This window comes from Caenorhabditis elegans, chromosome V (assembly GCF_000002985.6).
Source record: "Caenorhabditis elegans chromosome V".
Taxonomy (NCBI): Eukaryota; Metazoa; Nematoda; class Chromadorea; order Rhabditida; family Rhabditidae; genus Caenorhabditis; species Caenorhabditis elegans.
The window spans coordinates 14,679,123-14,697,306 of record NC_003283.11 but is presented as its reverse complement, the minus strand read 5'-3'; the positions used below and the strand labels follow the sequence as shown (position 1 = coordinate 14,697,306).

Sequence of the window (18,184 nt, the reverse complement as noted above, 5' to 3'; positions counted from 1 at the left end):
TCTCCATTCATACCCAACTACCCGTGATATCCTATACTTTTACTCTCTCTCTCTCATGTCCAATGTCCCTTCAGAAGCTGCTTCCTGGCATCTTCCTCCTCCTTCTTCTGCCAAATCTTTCTGCCAGCCGGGGGACGGGACTCTTTGTGTAATGTTGTCTTCTTCTTTTCCTTCATCTACAGCAGCATCGCCTACTGTCATTCCTTCCCATTCCCGCGTAGCCGCCTGCCGAGTGTCCTTCAACTCTCCGTCTCTTCTACAACTGTTCACTCTCTCTCGCTCTCTCATTGCATTTTGGAACATACAGATAGGGAGTCAGAGAGATAGAGAGTGAGAAAAGAAGCGGAGAGACGGTGTTGCTGTGAGTCAGAGACGAAGAGTGTGTACTGCTCCGGCCGTCCGTTTGTTCGTCCGCATCGGCAGTCTTTTCTCTCATTCTCTCATTCTTCAATGTTCTCTAGCCTCTTTTTTCGTTTATTTTATTCTGTATACACGTTCCTCTCTACCTGATATTCTCCCACACATAGCTTTTTTATTGATTTGTTGATTGTTGTTAAGCGGTTTTTTTTGTTTTCTATTCTATCTACCGTGGACGGAGAAAATACACTGTTTCTATAATTTGCTAATCTTTCCAACAACTAAAATATCTCAGTGGTTCTACCTAAATCACTTCAAACATGGCACATCTTGTTGAAGGAACCTCGATTATTGATGGAAAATGGCAATTGCCAATTTTGGTCACCGATTTGAATATTCAAAGGTGAGGATTTAAAATTATATATTTAGAAAATATTAACTTTCAATAGTACTGCATGTTTAGCAGTTGTTCTTAAATAACTGCAATTGCAGGAAGTTATAGAAAAAGATTCAATGCACATTTTCTGAATTCAAGTCATTTTGTCAGAATAAGTGATAATTGAGTTATTCTCGGATTGAGGTTAAGCCTAAACCAATCCTAGGCCCAAGCCTAAGTCTAAGTCTACGACTAACTATAAGAATAAGCCTAAGTCTACGCCGAAGCCTAGCCTAAGTTTAAGCTTAAGCTTAAGTTTAAGCCTTACCCTAAACCCTAGCCTAAATTTTCAGAAGATTCCGGTTAAATTTTTTTCCAAACATGAATGAGACATTTTCAAACTCAGAGTCTTCCAATTTCCAATAAATGTATTTATTTCTTCCAGAAGCATCTCTGTCCTTGGAAATCTTAATGTGGGAGGACTCATGCTCGAACTTGTTAGCGAATGCGGTGAGTTTTTTTTTCGAATCTTATCACCTCGGTCAAGATCTCAAAGATCTCAATAGACCATGATTTCTCTCTTTTCTACTCAATATAATCTGTTAGATATATCTGCCACTGTGTGCGCCTACGCGTTTGTTACAACGAAAAGATACGTGGTGTGTGCACCATTACGAAATGATGTTCAATATCAGTAAAAATTGAAGGCATGGGAAAATGTTGAAATCTGCTGGAAAAAAATGTTCTGGAAAGATAGGGAACACTTTTGGAAACACATCGTAACGGAGCCCTTGAAGAGTGCGCCAAGTGAAAAATTTCTCGTACAATTCTTTCAAGTTTGCTGAAAATTCGTATTTTGAATAAAACAGTTTAATTAAAAAGTTAATTTTTGAGAGATCTTCACGAAATTTTTTAGGGACTGTGAGCTCCGAAATAGTTGACAAGAAGTCCTCTATACATTTTGAAACATCATAGAAACTATGCGGAACCTATCAAATATTTATGGGCTCTTCTCATCTCCTACCAGTTGCTCTTCTCTTTCTTCTTTTTCTTTTCATCCTAACCCCTGTTAATGTTGACTATTCGAGTGCACGCGTGCGCATCTACATAAGCTGATTGTTTCGGATGGGACATTCGCTGTTGGGTACATAAAGTTTAGAGGCTTTCCTTGCAGAGATATAAGAGCACACAATGATAGGGGGTCCCAGGAGAGAGTATCAAAACTTGAGAAGCAACTGGCATTCATCATGACCAAGAGCAGAAAGGGCGCATAGGAGAGGCGCATAAAAACGTTTTGGAATTAAGTTTTCGCGCGATTTTTAGAACTTGCAGAAGCTGAAGGGATGAAGATTTTCTGCATTAGGGTATAACAATTTGTGTGCTCAATGTGTTTAATTTCCAAGTTCAAAATGTAATCATTTGGGCTTCAGCTGAACAAACAATTTACAAAACAGCTGTATTGAAACAAGAATCTAAAAAACTCCAAATATTTCTATTTTTCCAGATGTTGAACGAGATTGGTCTGATCATGCTCTGTGGTGGCCGGAGAAGCGGCGATGGCTTCAACATACTCGATCGACTCTTGACCAGAATGGAATTACAGCTGAAACACAATTGGAGTTCACACCAATGCATAAAGAAGCAAGAATTCAGTTACCAGATATGCAAATGATTGATGCGAGAGTTGATTTCTCGGTAAATTCATTCAAAGCAACAAAGAAATTGTGCCGTGATTTGGGTATTCGATATTCAGAGGAATTGTCTTTGAAGAGGTAAGTAGGAATTGGGAAGTTTTTGATGTTTTATTTTTAATTTAAATAAGAATGGAGTTGTGAAATTCCTTAGTTGGTTGAACGAGGATTGAAGATCCTTGGGAATCTTAAGCAACTAGGGAAAATCTATGCCTGATCGAAATCCTGCCCCAAAAGTTTGAGCAAGGTCAAAAGTTAACTACTACCGAGCATGTGAAATAACCCAATAATTCAAAATCATATAATTTAAAATATTACAGATATATTCCACCAGAGGATCTTCGACGTGGAACATCTGACGCCGACAACATGAACGGTCCACTCTCAATGCGTCCAGGAGAAGAATCAGTTGGACCAATGACTCTCCGTAAAGCTGCTCCAATCTTTGCTTCTCAATCGAATCTTGATATGCGCCGTCGTGGTCAATCACCCGCGCTCTCCCAATCTGGACACATTTTCAATGCTCACGAAATGGGAACTCTTCCTCGCCACGGAACATTGCCACGTGGTGTCAGTCCATCGCCAGGAGCATATAACGATACGATGAGAAGAACACCAATTATGCCAAGCATCAGTTTTAGTGAAGGACTTGAAAATGAGCAATTTGATGATGCTCTTATTCATTCACCAAGACTTGCTCCAAGCCGTGATACTCCAGTATTTAGACCTCAGAACTATGTGGAAAAAGCTGCGATTAATAGAGGATGGCTTGATTCTAGCAGATCACTTATGGAACAAGGAATTTTTGAAGGAGATATTATTTTACTACGATTCAAATTTATGAATTTCTTTGATTTGAATCCAAAATATGATCCAGTGAGAATTAATCAACTTTACGAGCAAGCAAAATGGAGCATTTTACTTGATGAATTCGATCACACAGAGGAAGAAGCCACACTATTTGCTGCTCTTCAACTTCAAGCAACCCTGCAAAGAGATTCTCCTGAACCTGAAGAAAATAATAAAGATGATGTGGATATTCTTTTGGACGAGCTTGAGCAAAACCTTGACGCAGCTGCTCTTAACAGACGATCAGATCTTACACAAGTTCCCGAGTTAGCAGATTATTTGAAATATATGAAACCAAAGAAATTGGCAGCATTCAAAGGATTTAAACGGGCATTCTTCTCGTTCCGTGACTTATATTTATCATATCATCAAAGCTCCTCAGATGTCAACTCAGCTCCACTTGGACACTTCTCATTGAAGGGATGTGAAGTTAGTCAGGATGTTTCAGTTGGACAGCAGAAGTATCATATCAAATTGTTACTTCCAACTGCTGAAGGAATGATTGACTTCATTTTGAAATGCGATTCCGAGCATCAATATGCCAGGTGGATGGCTGCGTGTCGGTTAGCATCCAGAGGGAAGTCAATGGCTGATTCGTCATATCAACAGGAGGTGGAGAGCATCAAAAACTTGCTCAAGATGCAAAGTGGTAAGTTGTTGATTTTACAATTTAATAAGTGATAATGAAATTATTTTCTTCGAATGAAACAATTTTTCAGGTAATGGAAACGAAAACGGAAACAGCAACACAGCTTCGCGAAAAGCCGCCGCTGTAAAACTACCAAATGATTTCAATGTTGATGAGTACATATCGTCGAAATACGTACGACGAGCACGCAGCAAGCAACAAATTCAACAGCGAGTATCAGATGCTCATGGAAATGTTCGACAACTCACGGCAACCGAAGCGAAACTTCAATATATCCGAGCATGGCAAGCACTTCCCGAACACGGAATTCATTATTTCATTGTAAGATTCCGAAATGCTAGAAAGGCGGAATTGGTGGCTGTTGCTGTGAATAGACTTGCAAAATTGAATATGGATAATGGAGAAAGTCTGAAGACATGGAGGTTTGCAAATATGAAGAAGTGGCATGTCAACTGGGAAATTCGACATCTCAAGGTTAGTTTTTGATGAATAAAATATTTAAGATCTGGACATGATCGGAAATCGAAAAATTGCAAAATGTTGAGAACGTTTTCGAGACCTATTCATCTAAGTTTCTTGTAACAACTTTCTGATTGTTAATCTATTTTGTGATGTCTTGAAATTACGTTTTCATCTCAAAATCTTTCCTAATATGTATATCTAAACACAAAGAACAATTGGCTTTCAAAAAATCTTTGTATTGTTTCAAAAATTATAATATTGCGTTTTTGATTCAATTGTTGTTTTCTATCCATAAGTCTATTCGCCGTAACTTACTAAAAAATTCAGGTCTTTGGTAATTTAAAATCTAAATCAGATAATGTTCTCAAAGACCGAAACTTTTTCGGTAAACTTGGTGCTGACAGGAAGGTAGGCAGACTTCATGCCTATTTGCCTACATGCCAGCGTTGCACCTTGAGCGTTTTAGAAATAAATTTTTAAAATCTGTTTTGTGCCTACATAAAAGGCTTAGATAAACCCGAAAATAACCGAGAACAAACTTTTTGAAATTAATTACTTTTTTTCTTTGAGTATACTATTTTATCATCCTATCTCCCCAATTTCCAGATTCAATTCGAAGATGAGGATATCGAATTCAAGCCACTTTCCGCTGATTGCAAAGTCGTTCACGAGTTCATCGGTGGATACATTTTCCTGTCAATGCGAAGCAAAGAACATTCTCAAAATCTTGATGAAGAACTTTTCCACAAACTTACAGGAGGATGGGCTTAGATATTTAAATTTCTATAATCTTTTGCAAACCAAAGAATTTTAATTTTAGGCTCCAATTCCATCTTTTTCGTTTCAAAATTTCAATATATATATTTGTTTTCTTTCATTTTTCTTGTTTCTCATTTCCCCCCTTCCCCTCTTCCAAATAATTTTTCGTTTTAATAAGACAAGTATACCGGATCGAAAAAAAGTTTTATGTGCCTTTTCATATCTATGGATTAATAATAATTGTATGAGAAAAATTGAAAAATATTATAAAAATTGAATAATAAAAACTGATGAATAAACATTTAAAATCTTCTTCCGCGTTCCTCGAGCTTTTCGAATTTTTGTTGATTGCTGATTTCTAGTCTTCCAACGTTTCGTTCAACTTCAATCAGCAACTGATCTCGCTCTTTTTCCAGTTTTTCAAATTCTCCCATCACAATATCATTGAGTTCCTTGTATTTTTCAACTTCTTTCCTCATATTCTCAACGTTTCGCATATCTCGCTGGAATAATAATCAGGAAATTATAGTCATTTTCCATCTTTTCTGGTAGTAGGCAAACGTAGGTACAAGGCAGGCAGGCACTGTTCTGCTATCTAGCTACCTACCTAACTACCTAGGAATCCTTAATCTGTTCTATTCAACCATATAAAATCAATAGTACAAAACATATCGGCAATATAAATTTGATAGAAAAAAAGCAAATAAGTTTGTATCCCGTTATTTAAAAATTTGTTTTCAAACGGATTGAAATCATGTGAAAACATGTTCAAGAAGTATCAAGAAATTTGAAACAAAATTTTCAAGCAACAGCAAAAAATATCTGAATGTAGTCTTCGCCCATAAATTTGTTTTTTCACGATTTAGAATCGAATTGTTTCTTATTTTTCAAACTAGTTTTGTACGTTTTTTTTAAAGTTAAACAATTTGTCAGAGCAAATCAAGCAACTTTCACGAATGATACGTACATCCCTTTTCTTACCTGAAAATTCCTCTTGTAATCCTGAAGCCTCGCGATTTCTTTGCTCATCTCATCAATGTTTGCTTGATTTTGGCCGAGTAGGACGGCTTGATCCTTGAGTTTCTCGCGACTATCAATGAGATCCGCTGATATTGAATCACGTAGATCACGGAGATTTGAAACTTCGCTCTGGAATGGTGAAGATGGTTTTTATGAAGAATTAATACTTTAATAAAAATTAGTTGAAAAAATTGATCTTATGATTCAAATATCGTTATAAACAGGGGGTTTTTATTTTGCTTTAAAAATATCCAAAATAGACTCAAATTCAGAAATACGACAGAATAAATACGATGAAAATAGAGGAAAATTTCAAATATTAATTTTTAGTGTGATTTGACAATTTTGGTTTTTAATTCCCTCCAAAACGAGAAGCCACGCCCGCTTTCGAACCAACCAGAATCTTCGAACGTTACAAACTTTATCTGATTAGTTCAAACGTGGGCGGAGCGAGTCGTTGATTGGTCGCAGTTCTCGCTGTGGAGGAAATTCAAATCATATATTTTAACTATTTTGAGATTTTTTTTCTGTTGTGGTATTTCAGAATGTTAGATTTTTTAAATGCAAAATCTAAAATATCGAATATTCAGAGTTCCTACCTGCAAGAAATCAATTTTTCCTTGCATCATGGCAGTTTGCTCACTATTTCCAGATTCAATTGTCCTTATCTGTTCCATATGTTTCAATCCAATTTCCTCAATTTCAATTTCTCTTTCTTCTTTCATCGCTTGCATTTGTGTCTCCTGTTCCTCTTTCATTCGTTGCTCCAAATGCACAATTGCATATTTCAAATCACTTTGAGCTTCTAACTTCTCTTTTTCAAGCTCCGCAATGAATGTTACTAGAAGATCATCAGATTGTCTTAAGATATTCGCTGCTTTCTCTTTTGTCAATTCTTCCATTGTCTGACATTCAACACTTTCTAGACCACCACTTGGAGCAATTGCTTCTGACTGTGTTCCAGCATTTCTATGCATTTTTGCATGAAATACCAAACTTCGAATTCTTTGTTGTAATTTCTGGATATGAGTTGCTTGATGTGTCTTCATATCAAACATACTTTTCTCTACGTCTCTTGTTCTCTCTCTTTCTTCTCCTAATCCATTTTCAGCTATTCTCCAGAATTGTTGAATTCTTCCTCTTTCCTGTTGAGCTGCATTCAGTTCCACTCTAGTTTTTGTCAATTCTCCACTCAACTTATCAGCTCGATCTTTCAGGCGGTCTTTTGTAATTTGAATTGCGTTTAATTTTTTCTCAACTTCAGCTATCTTTCGGGAATCTGCATTCTGATTCTGGATTGGCTCAACAACTTGGACTTTCTTTTTGGCAGCAGATCCTATTGCAGGTTTTCGACGGGAAGCTGCATTGGTCGATAATGTAGACTAAAATTGTTACAAATTTTTTGATAATATAGTAATTTTAATAGATTTTTGCTTTTGCTTTAACAGCTAAAATTACAAGAAACACAATCCGTAGAAAACTGTTGGTCGACCAAAAAAATTACGATGAAAACTGAAACAAAAAGAACTCCGTCGAACCGGATTCGAACCAGTGACCTAAGGATATCTGCAAACTCTACAGTCCTCCGCTCTACCAACTGAGCTATCGACGGCATGTTTTCGGTCGATGCCGCTGACACACACAAAACTGAAGAATGAGAGAAAACGCGCGCGGAAAGATGGAAGACCGGTTGCCGACAGTTTTCCGTTAAGAGGTGACGGAAAAAGTGTATACCCACAAAAACTGCGTATATTCCGGTTATTTTTCAAGTGTTTTCAGCGGTATTTTGAAAATTAAGCAGCAGAAAAAACTACATGCGCCTTTAAATTGAAGTACTGTAGAGAAAACAAATTGCAAGCCTAAAAACGAAAAAAAAACATTTATTTCGAATATCCCTTTTAATACATACCCTGATAGCTTTGGGTTTCTTCATAACTCGCTTGTTTTGAATATTAGAAGACGTATCACGCGAAGTCCCTGCCGTTTTCATAATTAATAGGAGTGAGCACAGACTGCAAAGAGAGCCCGGAACACAGAAAGAGCTCAGTAAAGCTGCTTTCAATTTCTCAAGGGCAGTTGGAAAGAGTTGGCATGGTAACGGATGTCAATTTGAGCACGCATCAACAGATTTGCGTGCGCGGAAAGCGGATTTTTCAAGAGAATAAGCATATGTTCATAAAACGATTATCGAAAAATTTTTATTTTTAGAAATAAAATGAGAGATTAGACAGCAAGGTTTGGTGGGATTGGAACAATTTCATCTTCATCTTCTTCTTCCGGATTCCACCAACGAACATCCAACTTGCGTCCTTCGAAATCTTCATTGACAGGATCCCAGAGGTTATAATTGAAATTTGGACGTGGAGGTGGATTGAATGGCTTTTCCTGAAACATGAAAAGATATTAAACTCATCTCCAACTCATGTATAAACCGGTTCTGGAATGATGCAGCAAACAGCACTGGCCAAGATCAGGAAACATGCCAACTCGAATAAGATTGCAATCATGTTTCGTATAAACTAAAACTGTTTAATTTCCCTCGAGTATCTAAACTGTTCAAATGTGCTTCTTCAAAAGTTCACGTTTGCAAAAAAAAACATTGATGAAATTAATTACGGAACTTTATTTGGGTTCGATAGACAGGAAAACAATGAATAAAACTGTGGAGGGGCTTTTGGGGAGATCTTCTCGTAACAAATGATAAATTAAATAGGATGTTTAGTCGACCTCCTCCATGCGGGAAGCATCCTCCTCAGCTCCCTCAATCTTGGCCTCAGCGGTGCACGATGATGGAACAGCAGAATCTTCAATTTCGTCATCTCCGATATCGAGACCAAGCTTGATCATTCTGTAGATGCGGGAAGCGTGAGATTGTGGCTCCTCAAGGGAGAATCCGGAAGCGAGAAGAGCAGTCTCGAAAAGAAGAACAACCAAATCCTTAACGGTCTTGTCATTCTTATCGACCTCGACACGATCACGAAGTGTCCTGAAATAGCAAAAACGTTTGTGAATGTTCATTTTAAAATAGTTTTTGGGTAACTTACTTCATGATAGCGTGGTCTGGGTTGATTTCGAGATGCTTCTTGGCGGCCATGTATCCCATAGTAGAGGAATCACGAAGAGCTTGAGCTTTCATGATGCGCTCCATGTTAGCGGACCATCCGTACTCGGAAGTGACAATGCAGCATGGGGAAGAGACAAGACGGTTAGAAACTCCAACCTTCTCAACCTTCTTCTCCAAAATGTCCTTGATGACCTTGCAAAGGTTTTCGTAGGCAACCTTGTCCTCTTCGAACTTCTTCTTCTCCTCCTCGGTTTCTGGGAGCTCGAGTCCTTCCTTGGTGACGGAGACAAGCTTCTTTCCATCATACTCCTTGAGTTGTTGGACGCAGTACTCATCAATTGGGTCGCACATGTAGAGGACTTCGAATCCGCGGCTCTTAACACGCTCGACGAAAGCTGAAGCAGCAACAACATCCTTGGACTCTCCGGTGATGTAGTAGATTTGAGTTTGGTTCTCCTTCATGCGGGAAACGTATTCCTTGAGGGAAGTTGGCTCATCTCCAGCGGAGGTAGAGTAGCGAAGGAAATCGGAAAGCTTCTTGCGGTTAGTAGAGTCCTCGTGGATTCCGAGCTTGAGATTCTTTCCGAATTGCTCGTAGAACTTCTTGAAGTTGTCTTTGTCCTCGGCAACCTCGTCGATAAGCTCCATGCACTTCTTGACAAGATTCTTACGGATGACCTTCAAGATCTTGGATTGCTGGAGCATTTCACGAGAGATGTTAAGTGGAAGATCCTCAGAATCGACGACTCCCTTGATGAAGTTAAGGTATTCTGGCATGAGCTCTTCGCAGTTCTCCATGATGAAGACACGACGAACGTAGAGCTTGATGGAGTTCTTGCTCTTCTTGTTCTCGAAGAGATCAAATGGAGCTCTTTGTGGGACGAAGAGAAGAGCACGGAATTCAAGTTGTCCCTCAACGGAGAAATGCTTGACGGCAAGATGATCTTCCCAGTCATTGGACAAGCTCTGAAATTAATGGAATTATTGCCATAAAATAATTAAAACTAAAAATACCTTGTAGAACTCAGCATATTCTTCGTTGGAGATATCGTCTGGGTTTCTGGTCCAGATTGGCTTGGTCTTGTTAAGCTCTTCGTCTTCGAAGTACTTCTCCTTGATTTTCTTGGTCTTCTTCTTGTCAGCGTCGTCAGCGACGTTCTCGACCTCTCCCTCCTTCTTCTCCTCATCCTTAGCCTCGACAGCCTCCTCATCTTCAACCTCCTTCTCACGCTCCTTCTCAACCACAAGCTTGATTGGGTATCCGATGAACTGAGAATGCTTCTTAACGATCTCCTTGATCTTGCGCTCCTCGAGGAAGTCAATCTGATCCTCCTTGATGTGCATGACAATCTTCGTTCCACGGGTGACCTCTGGGTCATTGAATGGACGAACGACGAAAGAACCTCCTGCGGAAGACTCCCATTGATAGCTGTCATCATCGTTGTTCTTGGATGTGACGACAACCTTATCGGCGACAAGGAAAGCAGAGTAGAATCCGACTCCGAACTGACCAATCATGGAAATATCAGCTCCAGCTTGAAGAGCCTCCATGAAGGCCTTGGTTCCAGACTTGGCAATGGTTCCAAGGTTGTTGACAAGATCGGCCTTGGTCATTCCGATTCCGGTATCCATAATGGTAAGGGTCTTTTCCTCCTTGTTTGGAGTAATTTTGATGAACAATTCCTTTCCAGTGTCAAGCTCGGATGGCTCGGTGAGTGCCTAAAACCGATATTTTAAAAAATTGACTCAGAAGCGAAAAAACAAACCTGGTAGCGAATCTTGTCAAGAGCATCGGAGGCGTTTGAGATCAATTCACGCAAGTAGATTTCCTTGTTACTGTAGAAAGTGTTGATGATCAAGCTCATCAACTGAGCAATCTCAGCCTGGAATGCGAAGGTTTCGGCGTTCTCGGACATGGTTCTGGAAAAATATCAATTAACAATCGAGCAACAAAAACTGAATAGAACTTTATAACGATTCAATGAATGAAAGAGCACGCATGGCGAATGATTTCGAAACTAAAAACACATTATAACCTTATCTAGAAATGAACTAATTTTAGGCCTAAAACTATTGTTCAAAAACCTTTAAAAATCAAAAACAATGATCCGTGATTAACATAAAAGCCATATTAGTGAGAGGAAAACCAAAAATCTTCACCCGAAAACCGAAAGAACTGGGAATATCAGAGCTCTGAGGCGTAATTGAAGGTCTAAATTTTGAACAAGATGCGAAATGTTCTCGAAGGAGGGCGTGGCCTTTCAATTTGATTGGTTGGTTTTCAAATTGCCCTTTTCGGCGGAAAATTCTCGACGAAAATTGTCAATAGAGCGCGTTTTCAGCACCTGGCCGAAGTTTTGCAGAATAGGTAACTAGGCCACAAACATTTTCTTGTTTTTAGTTTGAATTGTTTTTTCTTCATTTTTTTCAGATTACTTCGTCGAAAAGACGTTTTTTTGGTATTTTTGCACCAAAAAAAAATCTAAAATTATTATTCTATATTAAATAAAATCCCGAAATAAACTATATGTCACTCTCAATATTGAACTCGTTGAAAAATATTGCTTTCATTGGTTTTTATTTTATTTTTGCAGTTAATAAAATGTCCCGCGCCGACGAAGGCCGCTTGATTCATTTGGCAAAGAAACGTGAGCGTGAAAAGGAAGATATCGAACAACAATTGCGAAAGCTTGAAGAAGACAAAGAAAAATGTATGGTGAAACCCCTTTTTAATTATTAAAACTACAAATTTTGCAGGCAGGGTCGGAATTACGAATAAATTCATGGCAAACTATGAAACAGTCGAAGAAGTCGTGAAGTCTAAAACCTATGGCTTGGTATCATTGGATGATATGAAAAATATTCAGAAAAACGAAATTTCAAACAGGTTCGATTTTCTACATTTTGGAGAGCCTCACAATAAAAATGTGTACCTTATAGAGATCTACAAGTGGCCCGGGGAGACCAATCATCTTCTACTCAATCTAAAGATTCACAAGAAGCTCGAGAAAAAGAAGAACACGTTGCAAAACATACCCAGGTAAATGTGAAGGATTGCTGTAGAAATTTGGTTGTAGGCTCTAGACTCGGGTAGCAGTTGTAGTTCAATTGACTAGAGATTTCTCGTCGAAAGAGTCTTTTATACCAGATTTCTAAAAATTTGAGAACTTTCGAGAAAGAAAAATTGAGGGCAGGTGAGAGTGTGAGGAAACGCAGATATAAAACATTTTTGTAGAACATTCGAGAAAAACTGTTTTAATATTGCTAATTTCAGAAGCGATTTTTATCGTTTGCATTTGATGACGAAGAGGACGAAGAAGATGCTGCACCAATTATCCCGAAAAAGGTAAGAATAATAATTAAAAAGAAAAAATTAAAGCGAAAAATGTTTGCAGCGCGTTGGAATGGACCCAACTGTCGACACAAGCTTCCTGCCTGATAAAGAACGAGAGGAGTTCTTGAGAAAGTGAGTTCTAGAAGAAAAAACAACGACATTTCAAATTTTGGCGGGTGTAGATCATCCCGGTGAACAAATAAATAAAAAATAATAAGTCTGGTTTCAGAAAGAAAGAATCATTGGCAGCCGAGTGGCGTGTGAAGCAAGATGCCGAGAAAAACGAGGAAATTACAGTTGCCTACGCCTATTGGGATGGATCTTCACATCGGAAAAATATGAAAATCAAGAAAGGAAACACGATTTCGCAATGTCTAGGAAGAGCCATTGAGGTAATAATGAACTTCAGAAAATAAAAAAAAAGTGTTCTATGTATTTATTTTTTTGGAAATTTTTTGAGAAGGCAATTTATGAAATTCGACCGTTTCGGGCAAAAACCCACAAACTTTACTTCCCCTCTAAAATATTTTTTAATTGTTTTTTTTTTTCAACAAATCAAAAAATATTTATAAATATTCATTTTCAGGCTCTGAAAAAGGAATTCACGGAGCTTAAATCGTGCACAGCCGAGAATCTGATGTTCGTCAAAGAGGATCTCATCATACCACATTTCTACACGTTCCAAGACTTTATAGTCACAAAAGCAATGGGAAAGACTGGTCCGCTGTTCGTGTTCGATTCGGCTTCCGATGTTCGTATACGCCAAGATGCTGCACTTGACTATGGAGAATCTCATCCAGCGAAAATAGTACTTCGTAGTTGGTACGAAAAGAATAAGCACATTTATCCGGCGTCACGATGGGAACCATTCGTGCCCAGCAAGAAATACGGTCGTAATTTTGATGATCTCAGTGACTTGTAAATTATTAATCTCATGTTCTACTTTGAATTTGTTCCTGTAAAGTTTTCTGTTTGTTTTTGTGTTGAATTTCGAAACAAAAAATTTATATCAAATCTAAAATTTATATGAAACACTTTTTAAAAATAAGAAAAATTGGAGCAAATTAAAAACAAATAGGTAATCAAATGAGACAATTCATGAACCCGTTTACAACCGCCACTCTTGAAGTTTTTCATCATAAACTGCCGATGGCTTCGAGATACTTTCTGGAGAACTTAACGACATCTTCGATCCACCGTCACCAGCACCACCACACTCCAAAGAATTCGGAATACCATGGATCGGAGAGTATTCCTGTGGCTTTTTCGAATTGCCCATTAAACAAGTGATTCGCATTCCATGGAGAGTATCAACGGAAGCCGTGTGGATTAGCCGATTGCAGCAGAAATATATCGGGAAGCGAAGACAACTGAAAACTTGCTGGTTTTAGATTTTGCACTGAATTTGAATTTCCCATACCTTGCCAAAAGGGTAAAGATTGAAACTATATCATTTAGATAAGAGTACATAGTTGGAAATCCATCCTCGAGGCTCGAACGATTGATGGTCTCCCATACTGTTAGAAAAACCTGAAATACGATATAAGTTTCTCTCTCAAAAAATATATTTTTAGTTTTTACCTGAAGAGATTGCGACAAAAGATAAATGGAGACGAGACTGATTAATGCCCTTGTCGCATCCTTCACATTTCTTCGATGCGATTTCACATTCACCGACTTCCCATTGCTGACAACCGATTCTTTTTGCAATTTCTGCCTCTCATCTTCTTTCACTGCTTTCACGATCATAATGTTCATAGTTAGAAGTACAAGGAACGGAAGGATCCTATCCAAAGTGTTTCTCAATAAGAACATAAAATAGAACCGATAGTTCGGATCCATTGCATATGGTCCTGCGATGATCTCGTACTCCCTAAAAATATTTGGTTATTTAAAAAATCTAACAAAAAAGAGAAAAGAAAACTTACATAAAATCAGTGCAATGTGGATGATGATCTACATCCAACTCGTAATATATGACATATTTGTAGGCACACGCCAAGAAAATGCAAAATGCACTGACACCATACCGATTCCTTTCCAGAAACTTTCGACATACAGATATCGCCTTTCCATCAAAAGTTTTCAAGAACCGTTCAGTTGTTGCCAACACGATCATGAGCATCGATGCAAACATGGCCATATTCGACTCGGCCATCACAATTCGGAAATAGGACAGAAAAATGTGCCATAATGGTAGATACAAGTAATAGTCCATGTACACCTGGAATAAATAACTTTGGAAATTATTTTGTTCTGAATTTCAAAAAATATAAACTTCCTCTGGGGGTCTCGGAAACCCCCAGGGGAAGTGCGAAAGAGTGGCTTTTAGAAATGGGTTAAGTGGTATAAAGTGGGTCGGTGATTGGTCAACTTCTGATGTTGGATAATGAAATCAAAAAATGAGGAGCAAAGTTTTTTTTTTGCAAAATGTTTCTATTCAAGTGATATTTGAAGGTATATGCACCGTTTTTCAAATTCGCTTTAATTTTGAGATGTAATGCTTTTCGGCAATTTAGACAGTTATCGTTATTTTACATTTATCTAAAAGTGAAGCTAGATGTTTTACCGTTAAAAACTTCTGGAAACATTTTTCTTAGTTTTCAACTATTCCGATTTTAACATACCCATTTCCAAAAATAATGCACACTTCTCCTCGGGGAGTACATGATCTGCGTAAATCGACACATGACCGTGTTCGAGGTTATATATTTTCACCGTCATTATTCAAATTTTCAAATATGAAGAAGCTTGAAAGCCAAAAGCGTTTGCGCAGAAAAAAAAATCCCGTATTTCATAAAATTTTAATTGTGGCTATCAAAATTAGACGCCCCTTTTGTGCACTTTTCCAATGACATCAACTCCTAATTTTCTATTCTGAACCCCATCTTTTCAACAAAAAAAAAAACTTCAGCGGCTCTAATTTTCAAGAAATCTGAGAACCAATCATCACAATGACTATATCAGATTACACTTTCAGTTCGAAGCAAAACTTCTGAAAATTTCTTCTAGAAGTTTCCCCACCGGATCTCGAATTACCAGTTGCGAAACGCAACACCTTCCTTACACTTTTTCTTTATTTTTTCCAGTAATAAAAATCTCATGACTTAAGTTTTCCACAGATTTTATTATCCAATATACGAAGTTTTATATGATTGCTGCTTTCTTGCACGGGGCGCTAACTGATTCTAAACCCCACACCCACATGTTCATGAGTCAAGGTTTAATAATATTAGAATCGACTTACTGGAACAACCATAACAGCAATATAATTGATGCCCATGATGATGTCAATGACGGCGATGACGCCAAAGTAGAAGAGGCCGCTACGTCTGAAATGTTATGGATTATTATGAATGATCTACGTTCGATTTTAAATCTGCAGGAAATCTGGAAAAAAAACAGATTAGTTATTTAGGTAGGTAGGTTTAAAATAAAACTGTAAACAAGGATGTATCAGTTTCAGTTCGTACCAGTTTTCAATTGCCTATGAAGAACTTGGAAACAGTTTTCATGTTCTAAGTTTTTCTATGCAAAATTACGCTATTGGGTCTTGGCGAAACGAAATGTTTTCTAAAGGGAAGGACGCAAAAGAGTGAGCGCCTTTAAGGAGTACTGTAATATCAAATTACGATATCAATTTTTTTTTCCGAGTTTCGGAAATTACAAATTTCATCACAAAAAATGGATTATGCATCTTTGAAGAGTACTGTAGTTTCCCAGTTCCTTCTTCAGCGGTATTTTTTTACGCAATTTTTTTTTCCGATCGCGTCGAGACCGTATTTTTTGGCTACTGGATAAAAGTGCTTTTCACATTGTGATATTTTTAATTTTTGAAAAAATAATCGAACAGTTTTATCCTAAAAATTTTTTCTCCAAAATCATAAATTTTGCTACATGGATGCTGAAAATTTGGTAGCTAATTTGTTTTTAGAAGTTTCAGGCCAGAAAGTAGAAAAATGTTGAATGTGAAAAAATTAAATTCAAAAAATAATTGCAACATTTGGAGTTTGTGCAAAAAGAATTTGAGTTCGATAGTAGTATTTTTAGATTTTGGAATTTTTTTTTGCTACGTTTTAGGGGTTTCCATCAAAATTTTCTTTCCAACACCATATTAAAAACTGAGCATATCATATTGACTATTTACTGCATAAAATGTTTTTCCCAATAAATAATGAACAGATGATTTATGGCTAGACAGAAACCTTAAGGATGGATTTCGAATAAACACGATCGTGTAGAATGTGTTGAAGATTATGGATGTGACTGCAATTAACGTCGCAAATATTCCAATTAAGAACACTTTTCCTATCACATCGTCTGTTCCCTGAAATTTTTCTCATTCAGAATTCCCTAAAAGTTTCTGAAACTTACATAATAACTGCAATTTTGCATTTCTCCTATCTGATAATCATCTTCTTCCATTTTATCTGAAATTTAATAATTTAATTAATTTTTAATTCAATCAAGATAAAACAAGAAATTGGAATCGAAATTTTTGAAAAAGGCCGAGCAACAAAAAGATGGTCTGAAAAATTGTGCCCGCACGTCTTCTCGCTCCTCCTCGAAAGAAATTGGGGGCGGGGCGTAGGAGAGTGGGAGCTTGGCGGGGAAAGAAGAAAAAGAAGGCTTGGAGAAAAAGGTTAGTATTTGTAAGTATACCATTAGTTGAATTAAAGAAATCTAGAGTTACTGATTCAGAGGAAAAAAGAAGGAAATAATGTGTTTGATTTTTGAAAAAAAAAGTTTTATTGGTTGGTATACGAAACTGAATTACTATGATTGATGTTTGAATTTTGTAGAAATATTTTTGAAGAGAGGGCATTGAATAGAAGAATGCATTTATTTTTTATTTCTTGGATTACCTAATATAGTAGAGTACCGGAGGAACTTGGTATGCAAATAGATAAGATTTATTGAATCTTTGAATAAATTTATAAAATCCCATTAAAGAAAATGAATTACTTTTAAATAAATTTATCAGCTGCCCAATTACTACACACCTACAATTCCTGGGATTCCTGGACTACAAAGATTTTCAAGTCAAAACTACGAATTTATGGGGGTATCTAACTAGCTTATACATTGGACATATACATTCCCCAAAAAATGAAATAAAAGGAGATGAACAGCTATTCACTAGGTGGGCAAAAATCGCCTTGAATATAGGCAGGCAGCAATTTTTGCCTCCAATAATAAATCTTAACTTTGCCAGCTATAAATTATATTTGAATGTGTTGAAGTAAAATTCCTTGAAATTAAATAGTAAAAAAAGTAACTTTAACAAAACTAACAAAGTTTAATGTAACTAATGTTGAAATTCTAGATTTTTCTTCGGTAACCAAAGGTTTTTACAAAACAATGCTAGTTTATTCGAACGTAGATTCACTTATCAAATTAACAGTATTCATAGCTTCTGGAAATGGGACATTAAACATTAGCTACAAAAAAGGTACTTCCATACATATTTTTTTCTAGAAAATCTTTTGCTAAATCAGATTTCAAATGCAACAGACATTTTCCAACACCCACAATTATTCAGTTAAAGTCAAATATTTCGAGAAAAACAACAAAGTGATATAATTGTATTGTACCGGGTACTTAGTCTACAGGGAAGTGCTTG

The 18,184-nt window shown here is 37.1% G+C and overlaps 6 protein-coding genes and 2 non-coding genes across 10 annotated transcripts; 2 read left to right on the top strand and 6 right to left on the bottom strand.

Moving 5' to 3' along the window:
• Positions 1–652: 652 nt before the first annotated feature.
• Positions 653–5,452, top strand: unc-112. Its single transcript, NM_074227.8, has 6 exons — positions 653–760; positions 1,179–1,243; positions 2,238–2,505; positions 2,745–3,922; positions 3,993–4,396; positions 4,991–5,452. The coding sequence occupies exons 1-6, from the start codon at positions 678–680 to the stop codon at positions 5,153–5,155; spliced, it is 2,163 nt and encodes a 720-aa protein (NP_506628.1). The 5' UTR covers positions 653–677; the 3' UTR covers positions 5,156–5,452.
• gasr-8 (uncharacterized protein) lies at positions 5,331–8,197 on the bottom strand. The gene is made up of 4 exons (NM_074226.5): positions 8,073–8,197; positions 6,763–7,545; positions 6,125–6,292; positions 5,331–5,646 (listed from the first exon to the last, which is right to left on the bottom strand). The coding sequence occupies exons 1-4, from the start codon at positions 8,151–8,153 to the stop codon at positions 5,446–5,448; spliced, it is 1,233 nt and encodes a 410-aa protein (NP_506627.3). The 5' UTR covers positions 8,154–8,197; the 3' UTR covers positions 5,331–5,445.
• C47E8.15 lies at positions 6,491–6,640 on the bottom strand. Its single transcript, NR_069994.1, has one exon. It is a non-coding gene; the product is annotated as an Unclassified non-coding RNA C47E8.15 (non-coding RNA).
• C47E8.t1 lies at positions 7,692–7,775 on the bottom strand. Its single transcript is given in 2 exon segments — positions 7,692–7,727; positions 7,739–7,775. It is a non-coding gene; the product is annotated as a tRNA-Tyr (tRNA).
• Positions 8,198–8,347: 150 nt separating the features above from the next.
• C47E8.11 (uncharacterized protein) lies at positions 8,348–8,691 on the bottom strand. Its single transcript, NM_001392660.1, has 2 exons — positions 8,596–8,691; positions 8,348–8,548 (listed from the first exon to the last, which is right to left on the bottom strand). The coding sequence occupies exons 1-2, from the start codon at positions 8,668–8,670 to the stop codon at positions 8,387–8,389; spliced, it is 237 nt and encodes a 78-aa protein (NP_001379441.1). The 5' UTR covers positions 8,671–8,691; the 3' UTR covers positions 8,348–8,386.
• A 76-nt stretch (positions 8,692–8,767) lies between these two features.
• Positions 8,768–11,147, bottom strand: hsp-90 (Heat shock protein 90). Its single transcript, NM_074225.7, has 4 exons — positions 10,994–11,147; positions 10,242–10,946; positions 9,208–10,193; positions 8,768–9,149 (listed from the first exon to the last, which is right to left on the bottom strand). The coding sequence occupies exons 1-4, from the start codon at positions 11,141–11,143 to the stop codon at positions 8,882–8,884; spliced, it is 2,109 nt and encodes a 702-aa protein (NP_506626.1). The 5' UTR covers positions 11,144–11,147; the 3' UTR covers positions 8,768–8,881.
• Positions 11,148–11,821: 674 nt separating this feature from the next.
• Positions 11,822–13,609, top strand: C47E8.4 (Protein FAM50 homolog; the record flags this gene model as incomplete). Of its 3 annotated transcripts, NM_001269680.2 has the most annotated exons (7): positions 11,822–11,938; positions 11,985–12,114; positions 12,168–12,267; positions 12,502–12,573; positions 12,623–12,693; positions 12,791–12,953; positions 13,148–13,609. In NM_001269680.2, 7 exons carry the CDS (start codon positions 11,830–11,832, stop codon positions 13,481–13,483), a joined length of 981 nt encoding a protein of 326 aa, NP_001256609.1. The 3 variants fall into 3 exon arrangements, with proteins under 3 accessions (NP_001256609.1, NP_001256610.1, NP_001256611.1); NM_001269681.3 differs by lacking the exons at positions 11,822–11,938; positions 11,985–12,114; positions 12,168–12,267; positions 12,502–12,573 and having other exon boundaries at positions 12,632–12,693; positions 13,148–13,483; NM_001269682.3 differs by lacking the exons at positions 11,822–11,938; positions 11,985–12,114; positions 12,168–12,267; ... (1 more) ...; positions 12,623–12,693; positions 12,791–12,953 and having other exon boundaries at positions 13,199–13,483.
• On the bottom strand, positions 13,561–16,993 carry C47E8.3 (G-protein coupled receptors family 1 profile domain-containing protein). Its single transcript, NM_074223.4, has 7 exons — positions 16,936–16,993; positions 16,767–16,888; positions 15,809–15,893; positions 14,490–14,785; positions 14,143–14,434; positions 13,982–14,091; positions 13,561–13,931 (listed from the first exon to the last, which is right to left on the bottom strand). The coding sequence occupies exons 1-7, from the start codon at positions 16,984–16,986 to the stop codon at positions 13,670–13,672; spliced, it is 1,218 nt and encodes a 405-aa protein (NP_506624.2). The 5' UTR covers positions 16,987–16,993; the 3' UTR covers positions 13,561–13,669.
• Positions 16,994–18,184: the final 1,191 nt, after the last annotated feature.

Bases quoted from the DNA above. Each gene is read 5' to 3' on its own strand.
- gasr-8 (NM_074226.5), bottom strand. From the start codon at position 8,153: ATGAAAACGGCAGGGACTTCGCGTGATACGTCTTCTAATATTCAAAAC. The intron at 6,293-6,762 runs GTAGGAACTCTG...TCACCATTCCAG, and splicing joins GAAAAATTGATTTCTTGCAG to AGCGAAGTTTCAAATCTCCG. The intron at 5,647-6,124 runs GTAAGAAAAGGG...TTATTATTCCAG, and splicing joins ATTACAAGAGGAATTTTCAG to CGAGATATGCGAAACGTTGA.
- C47E8.11 (NM_001392660.1), bottom strand. From the start codon at position 8,670: ATGATTGCAATCTTATTCGAGTTGGCATGTTTCCTGATCTTGGCCAGT. The intron at 8,549-8,595 runs GTTTATACATGA...TTCATGTTTCAG, and splicing joins GCTGCATCATTCCAGAACCG to GAAAAGCCATTCAATCCACC.
- hsp-90 (NM_074225.7), bottom strand. From the start codon at position 11,143: ATGTCCGAGAACGCCGAAACCTTCGCATTCCAGGCTGAGATTGCTCAG. The intron at 10,194-10,241 runs GTATTTTTAGTT...CATTAATTTCAG, and splicing joins AATATGCTGAGTTCTACAAG to AGCTTGTCCAATGACTGGGA. The intron at 9,150-9,207 runs GTAAGTTACCCA...TTGCTATTTCAG, and splicing joins CCAGACCACGCTATCATGAA to GACACTTCGTGATCGTGTCG.
- unc-112 (NM_074227.8), top strand. From the start codon at position 678: ATGGCACATCTTGTTGAAGGAACCTCGATTATTGATGGAAAATGGCAA. The intron at 761-1,178 runs GTGAGGATTTAA...TATTTCTTCCAG, and splicing joins ACCGATTTGAATATTCAAAG to AAGCATCTCTGTCCTTGGAA. The intron at 2,506-2,744 runs GTAAGTAGGAAT...AAAATATTACAG, and splicing joins GAGGAATTGTCTTTGAAGAG to ATATATTCCACCAGAGGATC.
- C47E8.3 (NM_074223.4), bottom strand. From the start codon at position 16,986: ATGGAAGAAGATGATTATCAGATAGGAGAAATGCAAAATTGCAGTTAT. The intron at 16,889-16,935 runs GTAAGTTTCAGA...GAAAAATTTCAG, and splicing joins TGCAAAATTGCAGTTATTAT to GGAACAGACGATGTGATAGG. The intron at 14,092-14,142 runs GTAAAAACTAAA...ATCGTATTTCAG, and splicing joins TTTTGTCGCAATCTCTTCAG to GTTTTTCTAACAGTATGGGA.